At 46.5% G+C, this 19,390-nt stretch overlaps 1 protein-coding gene across 3 annotated transcripts in view; it reads right to left on the reverse strand.

Annotated features, from left to right (window-relative positions):
• Positions 1-630: 630 nt before the first annotated feature.
• ZNF395 (zinc finger protein 395) overlaps positions 631-19,390 on the reverse strand; it is a 41,404-nt gene continuing 22,644 nt past the window's right edge. For 2 of the 3 annotated variants that reach the window (XM_030312678.1, XM_030312677.1), the window contains 9 exons: positions 13,210-13,456; positions 11,396-11,601; positions 9,352-9,461; positions 5,476-5,711; positions 4,911-5,011; positions 3,895-4,171; positions 2,468-2,560; positions 1,496-1,599; positions 1,084-1,195 (listed from right to left, as the gene is read on the reverse strand). In XM_030312678.1, the coding sequence (XP_030168538.1) occupies positions 1,084-1,195; positions 1,496-1,599; positions 2,468-2,560; positions 3,895-4,171; positions 4,911-5,011; positions 5,476-5,711; positions 9,352-9,461; positions 11,396-11,601; positions 13,210-13,443 (1,473 nt within the window). In that variant the 5' untranslated portion in view covers positions 13,444-13,456. Of the gene's footprint in view, positions 1,196-1,495; positions 1,600-2,467; positions 2,561-3,894; positions 4,172-4,910; positions 5,012-5,475; positions 5,712-9,351; positions 9,462-11,395; positions 11,602-13,209; positions 13,457-19,390 lie in introns of all 3 variants that reach the window. The other variant, XM_032592871.1, reaches the window with a different exon arrangement.

Consider the following 19,390-nt stretch of genomic DNA (forward strand, 5'->3'; position numbering starts at 1 on the left):
AGGTAAAGCCAGAGACAAAGGAACCTGCACAGGGGTGGGGGTGGGGTCTCTCACCCAAATGAAAGGGAATTTGAATCAGATAAAAGGCTTCTGAATACACTGGGAAAAGAAAACAAAGTGTTTTAAAGGTGTCACCTCCATAACTGGAGGGAGGAACATCAAGAGGGAGTTTATTCACTCAGGTAACAGCAGAGGGCTTTCACGAACACTAAAACCCTCCAATGTTTCCTCAAGGAACAGAGGAAAGAATGATCAAGGTAGTGTTTAACTGCCACATTTCAAAAAGTGAATTCGTATAGCCTTTTGGCTCAGCTATTTGGGGACAGTCTTTAAAAACCTATTAGTCTGGGCTTTAAGAAGAAGCCATACAATACTTGTTGGGATGCAACCCAACTTCAGAGAGAACCCAGATTCAAACAGTTGTCATCAAGAAAGGGTTTTCCTTTTACTTCCATAGAAGCTGCTCGGTGAGGACAGGCTCTCCCTTCTCCTGGATTCGGGTGGAGAAGAGGGGCTGGCTGCACCTTAAAAAGTGCACAGATACCCCCACTATCCCCCCACCAACCACAGCAGGTCCTGCTCTCGGAGTCATCAGCCAGAAACTTTTTTTCTTTTTTTTTTTTTTTTTTTAAGAAAAGTAAATTCATCTTGCTCACAGTCCCTTCTGGAAGAGTTGAGAAAGCAAAGAATTCACCAACTCAGCAGGAAAACAGAATGAGCTGTTCCTTCTTTTGATACATGCAAACTAATCCCCTAGACAGAGATGTGGGAAAGAGAGGGTAATTAATTCTTTGGTCTCTGGTTCACTGCAGAATACCCTTGGTCAGTTTCGGCTCTCTCCTATTTTAGGGGTGCGGGGGGAGTATTTTCCTTTCTTCTTTTAAAAACTCAAATGTTCCCAAAAGGGAGGGTGGAAATGTTTTACGTATTAAACCTTAGCCAATAGAACCCAAACTCCCAATGTCCACTCTTTATCGTTTAGGTCTCTGCAGAGGGCGTGGGACGCGTCTGTCTTTCGTGGTCTGGCTGCCGGTGGGGGCAGGGAGCAGGGAGCAGGGAGGATGAGCCGGTGGCAGGGCGGGTTCAGTCCAGGAAACGCTGGCAGGCCTTCTTCCAGCGGCAGGCCGTGCACCACTGGTCCCGGTGCTCGATGCCATACACTTTGCGGCACTTCTTAGCCTCCCCACGGGCTTTCCTGGCAAAAAAGAGTAAAGAGGATACAGACACGCAGTGGTGGCTGCAGACCTGGACAGTGGCCAGGCGAGAGGCTGAGCAAACCAGCAGAGGCTGGAAGGGCAAGAGCCAAGGGGCCAGAGGAGCAAAGGCCTCCGCTCCTGCATCTACCCTCCCCTGCATCCACCCCCACCCCCTCACCCCCAGCCACCCTGGGGGAACTAACCCAGGAGACTAGGGTTGGTGGACTCAGAACCCACACTTATAGTGGGGACAGTGAGGACAGAAGCCAGAAGGGAGGCCACGGAGCAAACTGTCTCACCTGGCGCTGCTCTGGGCCCGGGGTGGAGAAGTAACAATCAGGTGGGATTTCATTGCAGGTGGAGGCTGCTGGGGCTCGCTGAAGCTTAGTGACCTGCTCCGGACCTGGCCATGGGGAGAGAGAGAGGCCGTAAGCACAGGCCAAGGGCATGAGGGCAGAAGCAAAAGGAGAGACAACCATCCCACCGGAAAGTCAGCCACACCCGCCAAGCCCCTCTTTGTGGCAGGAGGGCAGGAGGCCTTCCCTGGTAAGATATTCCAGGCACAGGTGAGCAGGGGCCAGGTAGGGAGAAAAGGCTGCAGAGTGAGGGACAGGCCTTTAAACCACATTTTGGAAAGAGTGAGTGCCCTGAACAGGGGAGGCTCTTGACCTGGCCTCCTGGTGGGCTGCTCCCTGCAGGTTTAGATGGAGTTACCACATGTGGGATGAGGGAGGGACTCTGCTGCCTGAAAGCCACCTTCAGGCACCCAGGTTTGACAATGTGTGATGCCTTCCTGTAGGTGATATTTAAGACCACGACCACTATGGGTGGTTCAAAAGGACATCTGATTTATTTTAGCTCAGAGGCAAGCCACCTAAGGCCATGGTCCTCCCAGTGCCCCCACTAGCACCCATCTTCTTTCATGCTCCTCCCCTCATCCTCCCCACCTCCTCCATATTCTCTGCCCTCCTCTCTCTCCACACTGAAACCTTAACGAGCACCCACCCACACTCAGAGCTCAATAGGGCACTGACTGCAGACCCGCCTGGTGACTTCCTAGGCAGTAAACTTGCTTTATCTGGCTTCTCCTCTGCAGACACACTCCTTGCACCTCCTAGGAGGGCTGTGACCCACTAGGGAGGGCAAGAAAGGGGGAGAGTGTATGGGGCCTTCACACTGGAGGCAAGTGCAGGGAGATGGCATCCAGCACTGGTAACATGCGGACGCTTACCCCCAGGGGGGCCCACGGGCTCAGAGATAGGCACACTCACCGGAGAGAGGGAGGAGGCCGTGGAGGGGGCAGCAGCCCAGCTAATACTGGTGTAGATGTGTGGCGACACAGGAATCTGGAAAGATGGCAGAGCCTGCCAGAGACGAGAGCAGGTCAGCCTGGAGCCCAGTCAGGCAGCTAGCAAGTCCGCCCATGTTCCCTGCGACTTCACGGTCCGCCACAGAGCATGGGCCTCCAAGAGGAAAAGACGGGGATGCACGCGAATACTCTGCTCCCGGCAGAGCGAGCCCAACTCTGATACCCTCCTTAGTCCCTGGCTCCAGTTGTTTGCTGGATCCCTTCTCTGAGAGCTGGTCTTCAGGCCAGCCCCATGACTGAATCATCACAGTGGATTAGCTTCTCAGCTGGCTCACCTACCAAGAACATGCTACAGGCAGTTCCCCGAAGCAGTCCAAAACCCTTCTGAGCACAGGTGGTGTTGCTGCACCAAGTATATGATGTCCCCAGGCAACCACTGGGAAGCAGCAACACTCTCCTGGATGCAGCCGCCCTCTATAGGTCCCAACTTGCAGGGTCAGCCAGCTGCCCAAAGGGCCTCCTGAAGTTGGCCAAACATAAACTAACCAGGCAGCCACTCGTTCTAATGAGAAGGAGAGCTGGCTCATTTTGTGAAGGCTGTCTGACTGAGAGCACTGCTTCTTAATTACTAACGTGTAAATCACCCTAGAGTCTGATAAAACCAAGCTGAAGGCATAAAAGGATTTTAAGGAAAAAAATGCCAGAAAGCAAACTGTGTGTTCAGAGTACCTATGTGGACCATCCTACATGTAACCCCCTCCATGACAACTTTCCCAGCTACGTGGGCATAACAGCGTGATTCTTCCTGTGCCCACAGCAATTTCTCATGCCTCTCGTAAGGTACTTTGACCACTCATTGTACTCAATCAAACTTACATATTCATTTCTCTCTCCAGCTAAACCAGGCATTTCACAAGGTTGGTTGGGGACTATGTCTTATTCTATTTAAAAAGTTTAGCCCAATGTTTGACACACGGTAGGTATTCAAAACAAAGGGTGCTGGATTGTTTGTTAATGTAACACAATTTTAGAGAAGTTACAGATTTACTCTGGGCAACCCAACTGCACTATTCCATCCACTTTTATAACCAGTGATGTAACGATTCCCCAGTCCAAATCCATCCACCTGGTTACTCAGGGATTCAGCCAGATTCTAGTGACTACTCATGACAGCCACTGATGCAGAACTCTGGAATTCCCACATTTGTTGAGTGTGAAGTCATTTTTCTTTCCCTCTTTATAGAAGCTAGAGATCAGCAATTTAGCCAAAGGGCTCAGCCTTCGGTCAGGGTGGTCAGTGGCCTGTGATCAGGCTGGCCAGTGACATGTCAGACACCAAACATCCTTTACGGCCACACAGCTGAGCTCCCAATGTGCCCAGCCTCATACCTGGTATGCATGGTCGGCCTGAATGTGCCAGAAGGAGCCAGGAGCTGACTTGCTGAGAGCACCAGAGGGCAGATAAGACTCCAGGCCAGGGTGTTCTGGGCCTGAGGACTGGGTTTTGGGAGGAGGTGGTGGGAGGAGAGCAAGGGGCGGGCTGGTCATGCTGGGGGTTGGGGCTGGGTCAGCTGTGGGGGCACCAGCGGCAGCTTCCTCCTTCATCTGCACCTCTGTGTAGTAGAAATCCTCCTCCCGCTTGAACTGGTCAGAGTCCACAGTGTCTCTGTGAGGGAAGGAGATGCAGTGAGGGTCAGGAACAAGTTGCCTCGGGAAACGCATGGCAGAAGAGGGAAGAGCACTTGCCCAGGCCCACCCCATAAGTCAGGGAAGGAGCCCGCGAGAACATCCAGAAGGCCCTGTCCTGGGACGCGCCAGAAGGCGTCATAGAGGATTATGTGCTTGAACATGGTTTTTCCTGGCACCTCAGGCTCCTCCTCTCACAGAACGTGTCTCTCTTCCTGCAACAGTCATCTGGCTCTGCCCCGGGATCCCTCCGGTCCCCACCCACCTGTGGTCATGCTCTCTCTACAAGGGAGAGGGCTGGGGGGTCATCTTCCACCTCCCTGAGCAGCTCTGGCTCCGGGGAGTCAGAGCTAATGGAGCCCAGCTCCCTGAGGGGAAGCAGGTGCAGAACCCGCAATGAGGTGTCGTCAAATTACCCAATTTCTACCCAGAATTCAAACATCTTGCCCCCTACAGTGAGGCAGGAAGACACGTCCACAGGATGGGCGGCGCTCCTTCCCCATGAATGGCGTCATCATTCATCATGAGAAGAGGGTCTTCCCTTCCAAGCACGGATCTCTTTCCAACAGGCTATTTTGCCAGACACAGGGGTCGGGGATAGGCACCAGGTGGTATTCTCAGCAAATCGTTTTCTCAGAACCATTCTTGGCTGTGGGTGGCAGGCTGGAGGAACACCCGAGTGGGTCTCTAGGCAAAGATGCCCCGGGCTTGATACCTACCCCAGGTGGAGGGCTTTGACGTGTCGTTTGATGCCCACAATTGAGCGCAGAACTTTGCCACAGTTTGGCCACAGGCACTTGTACATCACCTTCACAGAGTTCTAGGAGAAAGGAAGATGGGAGCTTCGGGATGTGCCCCTCCCCTCCCCGCTCCTCACCCTCATCCAGTGGAGACTTGAGCTGCCTTCAAACACAAGCCAACAAAAGGCTCGAGGGAAGGGATTCCCTGGGACCAGAGAAACTGACAGGCAGGGGCAGAGAGCCTGGTCCCAGGATTCGGTCCCACTGCCAACACCAGTGCTTCGTGCTGTGGGTAAGACCCTGCCAGAGGCCCTTACACACAGGACCTATGTGAGAGCAGCAATGAGGGCAGGGATCAGGGCAGAGGTGAAAAGGAACAAGCATAAAAGAGGAGGAGTGGGCTCCTGGGGATATCATGACGGAACAGAGGAACAAAGGAAAACTGAAATGGGATGGAGCCTGAGAACACCCAGGACCTGGGGGGCCCCCCATACCCTCCAAAGCCAGCCCCAAGCTGACGTCAGCCCCACACCACATCACATACCTTTCTTTTGCGTGGAGCTGGTTCATCCAACAGGAAAGCATCCGGATCGGTCTCAAATCCGTTATCAGTTTGGGGAGAACCAAAGGCATCCCCCAAATACTTGGGGCTGGCCTGGGGGTGGGGAGGTGAGGGCGTAGAAATGCCACTGCTCGCGCTCCAGTGCCCGCTGGTGGTGCTGCTGCCACTGTCCGACACATCACCGCTTTCCTTCCAAGGATCACAGGCCGCGCGGGAAACTGACCAGAGAGAAGACAAAGGGTGCTCACACACTATCCCCAGGCAGGGGACACCTCTGGCACACCTCTGTCTACACCAGATCCAGACCAACAGCCCCAGTCAGAGACCATGAAATTCTAGTTTGCAGTCTGGGTTCCTGAATCCAATTCCTGGCTCTGGCTCTGACTGGCTTTGCCGCTCCATGGGCGGTGGGGGGGGGGGGACCCTAAAACCTTTCATTTCTAAGCTCCAGTAAAGGATCCCTGCTCTGCACTACTGGCCATTTCCTACCACAGCCACGTGGGTAATCATTAACCGCCATACACACACTGTAACTTCGTTTTATGTGTTGTTAATAGAAAGATAACCTAACTAAAATGTATTTCTCACTTTATATGTTAAAAAGAAAAGCAGGGAGGAGAGTGGGGTGTGGGAAGAGAGAGCCCCTCTCTCCTGCATCTAGGCCTGAAAGGGTTGATGAGAACTTGCACCACAAGCCTGCTGGATCTCATGTGGGATCCTTCCTCCAGCAGCAGGGTCAGATGGCAAGGCTAACTTAAGGGCTTCTGGGCCAGGCTTTCTTGAAAAATGCCTTTCAAGAATTTAAACACAGGAAGGCCCTCAAAACCTGCACGTGAAAAAACAGTTGCACCAGCTCTTATGGCTACAAGAGGTGTGACATTTACTAGACTAGCTACAGCCTGGGTGACTCCTGCTTTTATCCACAAGCAACACATCTGGAGAAGGAAAGACGAACTCCTGAGAGTTCGTTATCTTTCTATTAATAATACATAAAACAAAGTTGCAGTGTGTGTCTGTCGGTTAATGATTACCCACGTGGCTGTGGTAAGAAATCGCCAGTAGTGTAGAGCAGGGATCCTTTTACCAGAGCTCAGAAATGAGAGGTTTTAGGGTTCCCCCTGCCCCACCATGGAGTGGCAAAGCCAGTTCAAACTAATCACGAGTTGACGGGGAGGCCCTTCCATCCAACACAGCCCCGAACCCACTGCCCTGCTCCCAGTGGTGCATCTAGACAGGAAGAAGACCACAGGGAGACAGGTGCAATTTTCAGTTTATAAACTGCCTGTCTTCGGCGCCTGAGTGGTTCAGTTGGTTAAGCACAAGACTTCGGCTCAGGTCATGATCTCATGAGTTCAAGCCCTGCATGGGGGTCGCTGCTGTCAGAGCAGAGCCCACTTGGGATCCTCTGTCCCCCTCTCTCTCTGTCCCAAAAATAAATAAACATTTAAAACAAACAAACAAACAACTGCCTGTTGCTGCTTTAGATCCAACCTAGACTCTCCATGACTAGGCCATAAATCCAGATTAATTTACAGTACAGGAGAATGTGAAATTTTGAGACACAGAAATAGCAAGAGAAGGGGGTAGCAGGGAACTGTGACATGTGTCATATGATGGCCATGTCCCCTAAAGCCCCACCTGCTGGCATGGGTAGCCATTTCAAACAGCTGCCCTACCCTGGATTCTAAGGTCAACTACTACATCCCTTATGGTCAGGATAAAAACCCTAATGCTTTTCTCTCATCTTGCTCGATTCCCAAGCTCGATTAGCCTGCTTCTAGGCTAATCTAGACATTTGAAATTCCCAGCATTCCGTGTTTCCAAGGCAGGCTCTCCTCCAAATGAAGAGAATGGGATGGAGGAACTCTTCCCTCCCTAAGTATCACTGTCAAGTCTCAAAGCTATGACTTCTTGAAAACCCAGTTTGAAGCGACCCATGTCTTGAAAACATGCACATGTAGGGCTTGAAACAGGATAACCCTTCAGGGAAGAACTCAGAAGCCACCAATGGGCCAACAGGTCCAAGGCCCACACATGTATATCAGGGAGAGACAGGCCAGGGAATAGAATGCTGCATCTAGTGTGACCAGGCCTCTGGAGAAAAAGGGCAGGTCAAATGGCAGGTTCACCCTATAGTACAGCAGGCTTCCACACAGGAACTGCCCAAATTGCTCAAACACTGGAACTGGCAAATTGACATACGATGGGAGAAAAACAAAAAACAAAAGAAAAATGTAGTATCATACATTAATCTCTATGTTATAAGATAAACATAAATGATTCTACCTTAGATCATAAGATCTTCTAGGGCAAGGGTAACAGATTTTCTATACCATGAAAACAAAGCGCTCCTCTGCAAATGCACAGCTCTGAGAGTTTACAGTGAATTTCTCAGAAATGTGTAGAATTCCCTCTGTTCCACACACATACACACACACACACACACACACACACACACACACAGCCATCCCAACAGTACAGAGAACAAAGAGAATACGTGGTTTCTGTGCAAATAGTACCCATGATTATTACAGCAAGGCATAGACCTCACCTGGCAAAATACTTCAATATAATTAGCTGCCAAGGAACCTTATTTTTCCACTGACTTCAACCATAAGATCAGAAATATACTGTAATGGAAAAAAAATCTTTAATAGACCATTAAAAATGTCTGTCAAACTGGGACTTAAGATATCAGGATCACGGCATATTATCAGTTAGATGTGTCTAATGTTGGTGCTGGGGTGTGTGTGTGAACGTGTACTTATGTATGATACACACACAAGATGCACACGACCTGATGGGAATTGGAGTCAATGATTTTCTTTGCCTTTATGACACTTTCCTGATCTTCCTCCTGGATCTCCGAAACTTGTGGAATTTCCTAAAAAACTTAAAGTTGGCTCTTTTCCTCCCCATTTTGCCTGTGCAGCTCCCAGGCACTAACAGAGCAGGTGTGCAATGCTCAGCTTCACACATAGGTGCCGTCTGGCAGGCTCTGGATGAAGGAAGTGAGCCTGCTTTACCACACCTTTCAATTTACCTTCTATCTAGGGAAATTCCTTATGAGGGATACTTGCAAAGGCCACTTTCCTCCTGACAAGTGTTCACAGCTAACTCATATTTTCCTGTAAGCTTTTAAGTAGCCTACAATTCAGTTAGATGTCACCAATGAAGAAAAGTTATTCCCTGGGAGTAAGTTAGGCCAGCCCTATAATGAAGTTCAAAAACAACTTCAGGTTCACTATCAGTCTGGTCAAACTACTAACATAAGGCAACCCTTCTTCCTCCCATATTACTGATCATATGTATTTTAGGGGTCGCACCAGAAGGATTTTCTTTTAATTCAGGAATTTGCTGTGAAGTCATACTATTGCTCTGTGTTAAGCAATTGGATTTGTTAGACTTCAGCTCATTTATTCCAGGTCCTTGGCCTTAGGCCCGCACTAATTTACAAGGCTGAATTAGGCACTTGGAATGGGGGCATGAATCTTCTGAGGCCACTAGGGGACCATTTAGTAAGTTTCTCTGTGAACTAAATATTCCTCTACTGGCCTTGTTCAGGCCCCCACCAAAGTGCCTCACTCACTTACTCCCATAGAAGAACTTACTCGAGTGGCCAGTGTGGCTCAGCCTCATGCTCAATCATCTTCACAATGCACCAGGAAACTCCTCCCCAGCTGAGGAAACTGAAGAAAAAGAATGGAAGCATCTAACTCAATGCCACTCAGCCAGTCTGAGATGCAAGTGAGAAGAGACTCCGGAAATCCTACTGCCAGGCAATTGGCTGGTCTAAGCAGAGGCAGTTAGTGGCGGGCCTGTGCCACATCCAGTACCCACCAGGGACCCCTTCCTCACCGGAGAAGTTGGCCTCAGCCCCAGGAGGGCTCTGCACGACTGGACTGCAGGACAGGGACGTCAGCACCATGGCCGCCATCATCTCATCCATTTCCACTGCATCCGACTTCCTGGATTGAAGTGGGTAAATGCCAAAGGTTACTTCCTGACACAGCGGGTAGCATGATCGGCTTGCACTTCTGGACCGTCCCTTCTATACCCCCACTCCACTCAGCCAGTGTGCGTGCTAACTAAAGCATGAAGGTCTCTCTCCTCATTCTTCATGAAAAATACCCATTCTGAATTGCATTTCTAGTATCAGTCAACTCCAATGCAAGCAGGTCGGTCCCCATGCCATTGCTGACACCTGGAGGCAGCGCCACTGTCCCCAAAATTCACTTTGTAACTCTAACTGTGGCTTAAAATTGAGAATTTTACTTGGGGGAAAGGAAGAAGAGCAAAAGCAATAAAATCAACCACAGGGATAAAAGACGCCTGCTGGAATTTGAAGGCACTAAAATTACCCTCCTTTCCTCATCTTCTATTGAAATTTAAGAAAGGTGCAATTACACTAACCAGTTCTTTTCCCTTCCCCTTAAGAAAAATGATGAGGTGTTCTGATAGCTCCTGAACGTAGTACACAAGCCAATGAGCAAGTAAACCAGAAACACTAAATCTCCTGGTGTAAATCTCAATGCTTAGAAACCAGAGGTCTATAAAATTTTACATGTAATTTTTTTAAATCCATACGTTAAAAAATCCATATGGACTTTTAAAAATCCATACAAACATTATGTGGAAGTAAACTTAGAGCTGTCTCTAAGTTACGGCCAATGTATGAAAAGTTATTCTGAAGTAAATTTCTAGGTGGCTCATCTATTTCAAAGGACTATATTAATTCTTTCTTTACAGTTCAGATCCACTGAAATCTGGGACCATGTTTGAGGCAGCTAAACCAAGACTAGTAATATAGTAAACATATTAGCATCCCCTTTTCGTGTGTGATCTTTGAATTTTTATTTCCATAGAATAACAAAACAATTTCTTTGCCAGCATTCTACTGAATTCACAAGCAAATACTATTGCTCTGGTCTGGTCTGAAGACACTGGATATGCTGTCAACAAGGGTAGTACCCACAGACAGACACAGAAATAATGGAATGGGGCTTGACTGCTTGTACACCCTGAACATACGTCAATCCCCACTGGCCAATTTTCCTTCTTAGTCTTACAAGACCAATGGAATATATAATATAGAAATTAGGAGATGAGAATATATATATATATATATATATATATATATATGTATATATATATATGTATATATTCATTCATTCTTGGGGGAAAATTGTATCATAAAATTCTAAAGCAAAATAGGCATTCATCACTCATCAGCGGTTTTGAAGATCTAAGCCAGGGGTCAGCAATCTATGGGCTGTGGGACAAACGTGTTCTGCTGCTTATTTTTATACAGCTCATAAGCTAAGAGTGGCACAATTGTTATATGGTCCTAAAAATAAAAGAATTCTCTCTTGATATGTGACACAAGAAATTTAGATAAAATTATAATCTGAGTGTCCATAGGTAACATTTTATTGGAGCACGGCCATGCCCTTTGTGTACTGTCTGTGGCTGTTTTCCCACTGCCACAGCAGAGCTAAGTAGTTGGGACAAAGACTGGTTGGGCCACACACTACATGATTCACTATCTGGCCCACTCAGAACAAGTTGGCTGACTCCTGATCTAAGCCATTTTTCCCGTCTTTCATCATGAAAAACTACTAATTTTAATTTAAGAATGAAGGGGCAAAAATAGCCCTTAGCCATGCCAAAGATATACCACTCATAATAGAGTTACAGGGAAGAAAAGACGCCATTCTGGGTTTGTTTGTTTGTTTGTTTGTTTGAAAGGATGCCCCCTCTCTGTATCCCATTTGTCCAGTATCTTGACAACTAGACAGCTAGGACTTTCACATTCCTTTCCCATCACAAGACGTCCCACAACCCCGTACCTCACCACCCACATGACTTCCAGAGCCCAGAGCCCAAGCGCTCCCACACAAACCTCTTTGGGACATCAATGTTCCTGGAGACAGGCCTATAGGCTGGTGCCTGGGGAATGGGGCCCTGCAGCTCAGCCAGCCACACCTCCTCCGCTTTACAGCAGATTTGTAACTTCTGATCCAAAAGCCAGACAGTCACCTTGTCCTCTGCCCAACTATGTTGCTCCACTAGTCCTGTGCACTCTTGACCCCCGTACCACACATAAACCTGAGGGGGGAAAAAAAGAGCAACCAGTGGTCAGTACTTGGTAGTTCTTATGCCATATGCCCCCAGTTGTGAGAGCCAGGATCCACCTGCCACAAACTAGTTCCATGACTCATTTTTTAATTTTTTTTAACTTTTTAAATTCATTTTTGAGACAGAGAGAGATAGAGCACAAGTAGTGGAGGGGCAGAAAGAGAGGGAGATACAGAATCTGAAGCAGGTTCTAGACTCTGAGCTGTCAGCACAGAGACGGACATGGGACTCAAACCCACGAACCATGATATCATGACCTGAGCTGAAGTTGGATGCTTAACCAACTGAGCCACCCAAGTGCCCCTATCTCTGACTCATTTTTAATTCAAGTACATGTTCCCAGCTCAAGTACCTTCTCCCACCTGGGCACCCAAATTAGCCACAGTGGATCAGTTCTTCCCAAAACAGATCCGTATAAACTCTCTAGATGGAGAGAGCAAACATGCCATTTTCTGGAATTATTTTCTGATCATGGAATCCATGTACAATTACAGTTAGCTTGTTATCATCTTGAAATAGACTGTGATAACCATGTTTTCTGTTAGCTTCATGGTAACCAGAAAGAAAAAAACCTCTAGTAGATATGCAAAAGATAAAAGAGAAGGGAATCGAACTATATGACTACAAAAAAATCAACAATTCATAAAAAAAAGACAGCAAGAGGAAGAAAGGAACTACAAAACAGTCATAAAACAATTAACAAAATAGAAGTCCTTACCTATCAATAATTACTTTAAATGTAAATGGATTAAATTCTCTAACCAAATGAATTTGGAATCTGTATCCAACCTCCTGATGTCTTACTCCGTCTTGCCTTTGAAGTCCTTCATATCTGCTGCCTATATATATTTCCAACTATTACCTTGAATTGATCACACTCTGAATTTTTCCCTTCAGAGAATTCTAAGTCTACCTGAGGACTAGATAGTAGGGGTGGAGAGGTAGGCTGACTTCTCTCAAGGGGTGCCTAGTAGTTGGCAAGTCAACTCATATCATGGGAAGAGAGGCCTGGACAACAGAAGCCTCAGCAAGGAGGTAGAAGGTAGAGTCTCTATTTATGGGCCTTTGAGAAGGCAATGCATTTGGACCTGGTGATAATATCAGGTACAGGTGATGACTGAGCCCTGCCACAAGGGGAGGGAACACTAGAAAAGGAAATCCAAATGTCATCCTGACTTAACAAACACCTTTGCCTCTTGAAAATGTCTAAAGGTGATTCAAAGATGAAATATTATCTGTCTCTCATGAGCCTGAGATTCTTGTTTTATCAAGCTGGAAACTGAGGCAGAGGCACACGAGAAACTGAGCTCTTACCATGCTTTGAGCTGAGGTTTTGAGTAGGCCTAAGTCCAGAATAACAGACACCAGACAGCACTGTCATGGAGGAGCCCTGGGTCTGCTAACGATGGCTCGTTCTCTAGAGAAGCCTGCTGCCCAAGGGCTCACAGGGATACAAGTAAAAGGTCTGTGTACAAACTGGTGCCCAGAGAGTTTGTGGCCTGTCGCTCAGGGCACTGCTGGCTTGCCAGCCCCAAGCCTGGGGAGATCAGACACCTGGCCACACGTGAATCAACCTACCTTCTGCCCAGGTTGAAAGGCCACCTGCTGGAGGCCCGAGGGGCCAGGAGCCTTGAGGATCTCCTTGGGCTGCTCCCGGCAGGAAGTGTCCTTAGAGGCGAGGAAGGGCTGGGTAGCCGCCCCTTCCAGCAGCTCAGTCTGAGGCTCCGAGGATGGGGCTGCCCCAGGGGGCCCCAACACCCGGGCTCCCAGGAGGGACCGCTTACCAAGGCGCCGGGACAGCACGCTGGCCATGCTGCTGCCTTTCCTGGGGAGGCAAAGGGGACAGGGAGTCCTTTATCCACTATCTGGAGTAATCAGGAAGCTTTTTAGTACAACGCCCTACATGCAGCAGGAGTCCAGAAGTATCCATTAAAGTAGATGAAACATTTTAAAGTAACTTATACAATTTTTCTTTTTACAAAAGTAATAGCCAGTCTAGTAGGACATTTAGAAAATACTGATAAGCACAAAGAAAAACAAACCACGCAAAACGCTGCCCCCCAGAGATGATACCCAATTTTCCTATGTAACATTCCATGCTTTCTTCTACATACATATTTACATACTTCTGTTTCTACAAATATGGGATCATGAATTCTCACTTAATAGTTTGTGTAGGTTTTACTGTATCATTAAATGCTATTCTATAAAAAATGCTTTTAGAAGCCACAAAGTATTTTCTTAGGCAGATGCATCATTGCTAACTTAACACATCCTTTATTATCGTACCTGAGGGCTGTATCCTGCATTGTACTGTTTAATCTGCTCTGCCTGCAAGGAGCGTCCTCCAAGCTCAACCTCAGCACACACATACCAAGGACGCTTCCTTAGGTCAGGTCCTTATGTAGGACATCGCTAAGTCAGAGCATGAGGACATTTGTCAGAGACTCGTAGATTCTCAAGCTTAGTTGGCTTCAAAGTTGCAAAGAGCCACAGAAATGAGAAGCTAACTCTCCTTTCCTTACTTTACACTTGAGAAACTAACGCTGAGAGCTTGACTTCACAGCAGTAAAAGTGGTCGGCGTGTTCATCCCATGATAAACAGGAGCCACTGTGAAAAATGGGAAGTGTCCTTTCAGCATACTCTGAGGCATCCATGTACCCCCATTTATCATACTGCAGAAAGCAGGGAACTGGGTAGCACTGTCTTCCACATTCTAGAGAGGGAAAAGCTAGGGAGGAGACTGAAGCTAGCAACCTTGGTCTGATGTTTCACTAGTCAAAATCCTCCTGTGAGAGAGGAGGGGTTCTAATCACTGTGGCCCTCGGTGAACTCCAGGGCTGGGTGGGACCCTCAGGAGTTCTCTGGGCCCCTCCCTGACTTTCATGCACCTACACCATTCCAGAAAACAAGAATTTCATCTTCCAGATCCCTCAGTGATCTGAATCAGTCAACAAGCTTACCCTTGGGAAACCCCTCCCCTGCCCTGCTTCTTCCTTCCCACTAAGTGAGATGCAGGGAAAACACAGATCTGCCCTCAGACCACATGGTCAGTGCCTACTCAGCCTATTTCCTCATCTGTAAATCACAACACTAATACTCCCTTCACCAATATGTTGGGGGAGCAAATGAGAACATTCTGTAGAAGCTCTTCACAACCTGTGAAGTATGACAGAAATACAAAGTAGCACTGTCAGAAGCCTCCTTCTGGGTTCCCCCAGCCTACTTAGGTGCCCTTCTCACCAACTCCTGATAACTGACTTCCACTGGTCACCTAACAACAGGACAGGCCTTTGCAGTCCCTTCACCACCACAAACCTGAACCCTTTGCTCCTACACAGGGTTTGAGGGGCAGGTGCCTACCAGGGGGCCTACCTCTCAGGCCTGGGTCTCCTGGCAGAAGAGTTAGACCCACCCCTTTTCAAACTCAGGCTGCCCTCCTTCTGCACAGCACTCATAGTTCTTTGGCTGTCCTGTGGTTCATTTCCTTTGGGTTCGCTAGCACATTCCTAATCTCTGCCGTTCCAGGTCCTCTGTACCCTCCTAGTCATTTATTCAGTTAATAATTAGTTGAGGAATTGCTATGTGCAAAGCACATTCCCCAGTGCTGTAGGAGGTATAAAATACAAGGATGTTCATAGACCTCTATACCAATGATATTTCATTCCCCACCAGGCTAACTCTACTGCAGTCTCTTAAGTTTGGCATTTCAAGAGACTATTCCAGCCACATTTCTCCTCCCTTCCACTCCCCCTCCCCTGGCCACACTCACACCAGAAGAAAACCATCATAACAGCTATGAATTCAAACTTATTTTGAACAGTTCCATAAACTTTTCCTACTTTGTCCCAAAATGTCTCGGGGCTTTGTTTGGGTCCCATGCTATCTCCACATCTCCTAATCCTGGCCTCTTTCCAACCATATTCCAGCAAATTATGCTAAGCAAACATCTCTACAGTAACACAAATGGGAAAAATAAGTTTAAAAGATAACGATAAAGTTGCAGACACCGAGAAAAAGTAACTGGCTCATTTTTACAAGTATTTTACTCCAAGCTTCAGATAGCATGGTATCGGAATCAGATGGAACCAGATAGCACGGAATCTCTACCATGATTTCCCTAGAAAGCAAAGAACAGATAAGAAAAGGTCAGAGTCACAGCATCCTATAGAGTTCCTGTTTAGCTGTCTGGTGACTTCACAGTGTTACCGAATAACACTATTGGGAAGCTTTACTAGAACACTAAAAAGGAAGAAAAATGTAAGGAGTAAATTATTTACCACTACAAAAAAAAAAAAAAAGTATATCCAAGCTAAGTCAGTTCTAGGAACTCAGTCATCTACCCTCATCCTTGAAGCCTCCAGCCAGAAACAAGAACCTCTGACTTTTTAATTTCAATGGGTTCCTAAGAGCTAGAGGCAAAGCCGCAGTGCCACTTGGAGACATCAGATGGCAGCACCCATCCAGGAAAAAAAAAAAAAAAAAAAGGAAAAAAACCAACCTTTTCTTGACCAAGAAACACAGTGGCCACCCCCACTTTTCCACAGCAGGAAGTTTGAGGTTTCTAGCACTGAAAATGAAGAAAGGATAATATTTCCAAAATTCCTGGGCTTCCAGTCTTCAGATGGGGCCTGAAATATTTGGCTAACAGACTCTGACGATGTTTTTGTAAGCCTTTTTCTTTTTTAATTTAAAGGATACTTTTTACTTGGTTTGTGACTCCCAAGCCCTCCAAAGCCTGCTGGATTTGTGTCAAGTTGGTGAACCTGTCCGCTTCCAGCCTGTCCCCACATGCATTTGCTTTCATTTTGTTGTGGTGGTTGTTTTGTTGCTTTTGTTGTTACTTTTAATTTTTTTTTAATTTTTCAGTTTTATTTAAATCGAAGTTAGTGTAATAATGATTTCAAGAGTAGAATTTAGTGATTCATCACTTACATACAACACCCAATGCTCATCCCAGCATTTGCTTTCATTCTCTCTGGCCTTTCTCCTTTAACTGGCCCAAATCCACTGAAATACATTTTATTATTTGATTTATTTATAGTATGCCCACATCTTAATTTTTAAAAGCAGAAGAGAAACAAGGAAGGGAAACTGCCTTGATTAAGTACCTACTAGGCACTAGCTTTCACAGATTGTACCTAATTAAATCCTCAGAAACAACTTGAGGTCAACAGTCTTCTATTTCTGATGAGGAAACTGAGCCACAGAGAGGTCAGCTTGCTGAGGCTACACAAATAGGAGCCAGTGCTCCTGGGCAGGGGAAGGGAGATTTCTAGTAGGTGTGGGGTCTCTCAAAATAAAACAGTTAATTAAGCCACTTTTCATCTACATGGTATTTTTTTCCTATGTCAATGAACCTTGATAGAAAAAAATAGCTCCCTACAAGTCTCTCCATTTCTTTGTGCATTTTCTTTCCTTGAAAATCTCTTCTCCACTTGGCCTCCTACCTACAAAATAAAGGTCAGTGCTTTAGCATGACCTTGTCAAACAGTCCAAGTCACTGTTAATCATTCAGTGGTTCAGGAAGACCTTTACACACTTATTGATTGCCCTCTGAGAGGGCACAAAGAGATAATGGGACAATCCCAAAAGTTAAGGAAAATTTTCGCTAAGTTTATACTGGGGATTGATAGCATGGAAGTGAAGAATACAAATCAGACTAAATGTAGAGCAGGCAGCATCACCAGGGGCGATCAATACCTCTCTTGTGCTCATTAGTAAACTCGTTACTTTATGGACATGGCTTTATGGACAACATCATCAACAGAGTCCTTCAGGGATTCAGAAATGAACTGCAGTACCTACAGGGGTCTATGATGCAAGTGGGTAAAGGAGCCAGGTTAACTCTGGACCTAGAGTGACTTTCTAGGATCACCTACTACTCTGCACCTTGAGTGAGGATCCTACCGTCCCTCCTTAGCATGCTTCTCTCAGTCTAACTATAGCCTCCTTCAAACCCCTCTTCCCTCATCTCTACTTCTAGTCATTCCCCATATGGATTTTCTCTTGGGAGCTATCGGTGGTCCACATAAAGAGCCATGCCTTAATTTACTATATGGGTCTAGTGCAACAAAAAGAGATCAAGAAACATCTATTTCAGGTTAACGCTAAAAGTGTTTCAACAAGTAGCCAAATCCCACTTTATGAAGTTATCTGTAGAATTCTTTGAAGCATAAACTCACTCTAAAAAAACAGCCTTCCCAGTTATGGACAGTTTTAAGAGGATCCTGAGTCACCTTGTGCTTCTTACCCTGCTGTTGTCACTAATGGGTGGGGTTGGCTGCCCTCATATATTGGTCAGTGTCCAAAAGGGGTTAACTCTTTTCCAGGCTCAGCAAACATATTCTGATGTGCTAATAGCCCTTAATGAGGACATCTGCCATCAGTTAAATAACTGGAACAGACAGAATAGGAAAACAAACCCTTTCTGTGGTTCTGAGTTGCAAATTGCTATTTGACATGTGACTGGTGCTGGACAACCACCTGTCTCAGCACACGTACGTGTGTGTGCATGTACTCATGCACGATGGCTGCTCTCTCCTACCACCCAAGGACACTGCAGCAAGCCAGGACATCACCTAATGGCACTTACAGGATGCAAGTCGTAAGGCAACGTGATTCAGTACACAACTAATGGGATTTCTTGGGAGTTTTTTGTTGTTGTTGTTGTTTTAAGGAGAGTGAAGTTTGGAATAAGGCTCCCATTTGCTAAATCCTGGGTGCTTGCTTCCTCTCTAATGAATAGTTTATGGAGCATGGTGAGGGACATCAACCCTCTGCCAAAAGTTTCAGGTCCTCTACTAAACCTCAGCTTTCTGCCTATTTTATGATCTCCACTGGGTAACCACTACCCAGAATGACAGCTGGAGTTTTCAGTTCTTTGGCTAGTATTTTGCATATCAGTCTTAAATCTTTTATCAGAAAGCTAATTTTTTCTCTTAAATCTATAAAGTTTTAACTTAAAATTGTTTTCACTGTGATTTTTTTCTTCTAAAAAGTTTAAGTTTCTTTATTGAGAGAGAGAGAGAGAGAGAGAGTGTGCAAGCTGGGGAGAAGCAGAGAGAGACTCTCAAGTGGACTCTGCACTGTCAGCACAGAGCCCAATGTGGGGCTCGAACTCATGAACCGCGAGATGTGACCTGAGCTGAAATCCAGGCGGTCGCTTAACTGACTGAGCCACCCAGGCACTCCCCACAGTGATTTTCTAAGCTCATCCAAAGGTCAAAATATTGTAGCAAAGCATATCTATTATTTTACAACAGAACTCACTGGAGAACAGGATTCCCACACAATTCATTTTCCAGCAATTCTTAGCCAGGGATGATCTCTGTCAAGAGATGCCACGTGCATTTACAGCATATTTATGACAATATGCAAACATGTCTGTGGTCTTCATAGTTTTCAGATCACCATTTGAACCCTGGCAGAAACCAGCTGTCATACTCTGTTATTACCACTGGTGGTTCTAAAGCTTTGTGTTTTTTCCTGGAGTGCCTTCTCCAAAAAAAAGTAAAAACAAACTAACGAACAAAATACTGCCTTCACTGGTCATACCTCAACCTTTCTTCCCAGAGGACTCTGCCCAGCCTGGCTTTTGAAAGAAACCCCTCCAAGAGTGGCCAAGGGCCTAAGCTAAAACTTTCAGACCTCTCAAGTTATTTATCAGGCCCTATTATAGCATTTCAAAATATGTGGTGTGCATTTTAGATTTTCACAATACAAGCTTTAAGATATACAGCACTGGGCACATTAGTG

This window comes from Lynx canadensis, chromosome B1 (genome assembly GCF_007474595.2).
Source record: "Lynx canadensis isolate LIC74 chromosome B1, mLynCan4.pri.v2, whole genome shotgun sequence".
Classification (NCBI taxonomy): Eukaryota; Metazoa; Chordata; class Mammalia; order Carnivora; family Felidae; genus Lynx; species Lynx canadensis.